Source organism: Spermophilus citellus (genome assembly GCF_964194105.1).
Source record: "Spermophilus citellus genome assembly, chromosome: 1".
Taxonomy (NCBI): Eukaryota; Metazoa; Chordata; class Mammalia; order Rodentia; family Sciuridae; genus Spermophilus; species Spermophilus citellus.
In genome coordinates, this window is record NC_138182.1 from 115,976,488 (window position 1) to 115,980,729 (window position 4,242).

Here is a 4,242-nt window from a genome sequence, read left to right on the forward strand (position 1 = left end):
CAGTGATAGAGCACTTATCTAGCATGTGTGAGGCACTGGGTTCGATTCTCAGCACTGCATATAAATAAATAAATAAGGTCCATTGACATCTAAAAAACATCAAAAAAAGAACGATAATATTCTTGATTGTGTTTATTCTCATATAATTTGAAAAGAAAAACTACAGAATTAGACCTGAGTTTATGCTGGTTGCCCTAGTACTGAAGCAGGCAGCGTATGATATAAGGTGTATATAAGGGTCTGTAAAAGTGAGCGAGATAAGCAGGATATTACATTTAAAAGGAACAGTAAATAGATTTACTTAATTACATGATAATGTCACACACAAAAAGTGAGAAAGCCAAGGCAGGAAAAGACCATGTTCCAAGATGGCGTAGTTAATAACTATAAGAATCTGGGGACATAGCTCTATCATGGCTGTGTGCCCAGACAGCTTCTAAGTATCGCCCAGTCTTGGAGCAAATCCTTCTATGTGGTTAAATTCCAGCACCCAGCATCCCCTGGTTGTTCATGCGAAGGTCGGAGGCAGAACTGCTGGGATATGCTCTTCAGGCCAAGGGGCAGCGCTTGCCTTGGATGGTGTCACCTGCTGGTCACAAAGGTGACCAGCTCCTCCAGACTTCAGGCAGGAAGTGGTCTCTGAGGAGGCAAAAGGATGTGGGAAATGAGCCCGCAGACATGTCCAGGGTCAATATCCCAGGGGCCTGTGAAGGGGACAGAAAGGCAAGATCTGGGTGGCTAGAAGAACCCAGAGGAGATGAGAGTCAGGAGCCAAATGGGCAAGGAGAAGAGCAGACCCAGGTATGAGAGGCAGGGAAGAGGACCCAGCAGGGCCCAGCCAACCAAGAATGCCCTGGGGTCCCCATGGCCTCGTCTTGAGCTGGATTTAAGAGATCCAGTGTGTGCGTGAGGCTTCCTGCTGCTTACGGTGTCATCTTCAGTCCATGTAAAGGTTCCATGTTCAATGGACATAGCCTTCCTGATGCTTTTGCCCAGGCAGAAGAGGAGAAAACAGAACACAGCAAAAAACCGAACTGCAGTCTTGGAGATGATGAGCAAAGTGGCAAATCAGCAGAAGAGAGGGTCCTCAGGGGAGTGCGTGGACTGGCCAGTGTTCTGTTCACCAACCAGGGATGATCCACAGCTCCTCTGTGCCCCTGTGTAAGATGCGCTTTCACTTCCTCACAGAGACTGAGTTACTGAGTAGGGCACAGTGGTCATGGAGGGCCACAGGGAGAGCGCTGCAGCCATCAGGGTGAGAGATGGTGGCACCTATTCCAGGCAGCAAGCAAAGTGGGTGGATAATAGTGATCCCCCTGGACCTGGAAATAGTTGCAGGTGGAGCCAGCTGATTTTGCAGAACAGTCTAATATTGGGTCAAAGTCAAGGTTTCTGGTTGAGCAGTGGTGAAGAGTACCCCCTTGTGGGGGTGGACAGCTGCACCAAGGGTCTGGTGGGCAGCTCTGGGAGGCTGGGTGGAGGTGAGGTCACAGAAGTCTCAGGAGCTGAGTGAACATCTGTGGTGCATTTCAGATAGGACAGCTGTTTGCACCCTAATATTCAAGACTAACACGTGAAATTGAGGGTTAAGAGCTGAGAGACTGAACCTAGAGTCAGGCTAGCAGGAGGCCCGGTGCAACCCCAGCATCATGAATGAATGAATGAGTAAAGTCAAGAGCTGCATGTTGAGCTGCTGTAAACCCTGAGAGTTTGCAAACGTGAAGAGCTAGCTACGGTGGAACCCAGAGGAAGGTCATGGATATTAAGTGACGAGCTGATCAGGAAGAGGGAGGGGTCCTGAGAGCAGTGGACAAAGCAAGCAGGGGAGCTGGGGGTGGTGGTGGTCATGCCTGTGATCCCAGCTTCTCGGAGGCAGAGGCAGGAGGGTGGCAAGTGCAAGGCCAGCCTGGGCAACTGGCGAGACCCTGTCTAAAATCCAAAGGGCTGGGGTGGAGCTCAGTGGTAGAGCACTTGCCTTGCATGAGTGAGGCCCGGGTTCAACCCCCACTACAACAAGCAAATGCACAAACCAACTCATAAATGAAGCAGAGGACTAAGGACCACTGAAGAAAGGAACAGTCTCCACCAGGGAAGGAGTCCATGGGGGTGGGCAGCCCATGGAGGCAGCACAGCTGGACCTTTGATGTGTGCTTCACCTCTCATTTACAGAGAGTAAAAACCAGGCTTTTGGCAAACTGGAACAATTCCAGCAGAGTGGTGGCCACTGCTGGCCAGGAGAGGGTGAGCTGGAAACCTGCAGCACCTCCCAGCATGGGGGAGGACACAGCCCAAGTGAGGGACTAGCTGAGACCCATGCACACCACTCCTTCGGGGTACAGATGAACGGTAGGTGGGGGTGTTCATGGCCTAAGCCTGCACGTGCTCCAATGGGGACCCCAGGCTTCTGGTCAAGAGACAAGGCCATGCTGAGGTTTGAAAACAGAACACATTTGCAATCCTCACTGAGGAGACAGAGGAGTGACTGGGTCAGGAGGAGTGACTGGGTCAGGAAGCCTAGAGCCATTGATATTCAGATCCAAATGTGGTCAAATAAAAGGAGCATGGGATTGTGCATTTGAACCTCCCAAGAGCAGCACATGCAAACCTAAAACAAAACAAAAAAGCCCTGAAGGTCCAAACACCAGTGGTCATAATATTCTTGTCCTCGCACCCCGTGCTTATCATACATGTTTTCTGCAGTCCCTGCCCCCAGACGATGCAAGCCCCAAATGTGTCTGCAGTCACCGAGTTTCAGCTGCTCGGATTCCGGACTCTTCAGGAGTGGCAGACCCTGCTCTTCACCATTTTCCTACTCATCTACCTCCTGACCCTCACCGGGAACATCGTCATCATCGCAGTGGTGAGCCAGGACCGGCGCCTGCACTCCCCCATGTACACGTTCCTCCAGCACCTCTCTTTTCTGGAGATCTGGTACACGTCCACCATCGTGCCCCTTCTCCTGACCAACCTGGCCTCCTGGGGCTGGGCCATCTCCTTCTCCACCTGTATGGCACAGCTCTACTTCTTCGTGTTCTTTGGGGCTACTGAGTGTTTTTTCCTGGCCACGATGGCCTACGACCGGTACCTGGCCATCTGCAGTCCACTGCACTACCCCTTCCTCATGAGCCCTTGCACCTGCAGGCACCTGGTGGCCCTCTGCTGGTTGACAGGGGTGGGCACAGGCTTTCTGCCATCCATGATGATTTCCCAGCTGGACTTCTGTGGGCCCAACCAGATCAACCACTTCTTCTGTGACCTCCCGCCACTCATGCAACTCTCCTGCTCCAGTGCCCACATCACCGAGATGGCCATCTTTGTCCTGTCGGTCGCAGTGCTGTGCGTCTGTTTTCTCCTGACCCTTGTGTCCTATGTCTTCATTGTGTCCTCCATATTGAGGATCTCTTCAGCTTCTGGACGGAGGAAGACCTTCTCCACCTGTGGGTCCCACCTGGCTGTTGTCACCATCTACTATGAGACCATGATCTCCATGTATGTGCGCCCCAGTGCCCACCTGTCACCCGAAATCAACAAGATCATCTCTGTCTTCTACACTGTGGTCACACCACTGATGAACCCAGTCATCTACAGCTTGAGGAACAAAGACTTCACGGAGGCTGTTAGAAAAGCTATCAGAAGGCAGCGCAGCCGCTGTGGAGTCGGAGTGAGAGGACAGGTCTTCATTAGGTGGGGAGAGTCTGCAGGCAGCAGCTCCTGGGGCCAGGCAGGACCAGGACTCTGGCTTCGGAGCCCAGGCTGAGCATTCCTGCTAGTGTGCAGAGGGTCCTGTGGCTGTAAGGAATCAGTGACTTGAGGTCCCCCGCCCACGAGACGTCAGAAGATGGGCTTCTATGTGGGGACCTTCTGTCCTCAGGCATGTTTTCTCTTCTGCTGGGAATCTGCAGTCTCAGTGCCTGGTGATGGCACGCGTGGCCTGAACCCAGTGTCTTCAGCTCGAGGAACAAAGACTTCAAGGAGGCTGTTAGAAAAGCCCTGAGAAGGCAGCAAGGCGACTGGTCCCTGAGGGATTCCCCTGCATTTGCACAGCATAGGGACAGGCAGTTCTAACCTCTTATGCACTGTTGGGAAACTGGCCTTGCACACCTCAAACCTGATGTATGACAGCTGTGGCAAGAATGAATGAAAAAGGGGGCTGGAGATGTGGCTCAAGCGGTAGCGCGCTCGCCTGGCATGCGTGCGGCCCGGGTTCGAACCTCAGCACCACATACAAAGATGTTATGTCCG

At 52.6% G+C, this 4,242-nt stretch overlaps 1 protein-coding gene across 1 annotated transcript; it reads left to right on the plus strand.

The window, feature by feature from the left end:
• Nucleotides 1–2,716: 2,716 nt before the first annotated feature.
• LOC308652239 (olfactory receptor 11L1-like) lies at nucleotides 2,717–3,757 on the plus strand (the record flags this gene model as incomplete). The annotated part of the gene is made up of 1 exon (XM_081300021.1): nucleotides 2,717–3,757. The coding sequence occupies one exon, from the start codon at nucleotides 2,717–2,719 to the stop codon at nucleotides 3,755–3,757; it is 1,041 nt and encodes a 346-aa protein (XP_081156147.1).
• Nucleotides 3,758–4,242: the final 485 nt, after the last annotated feature.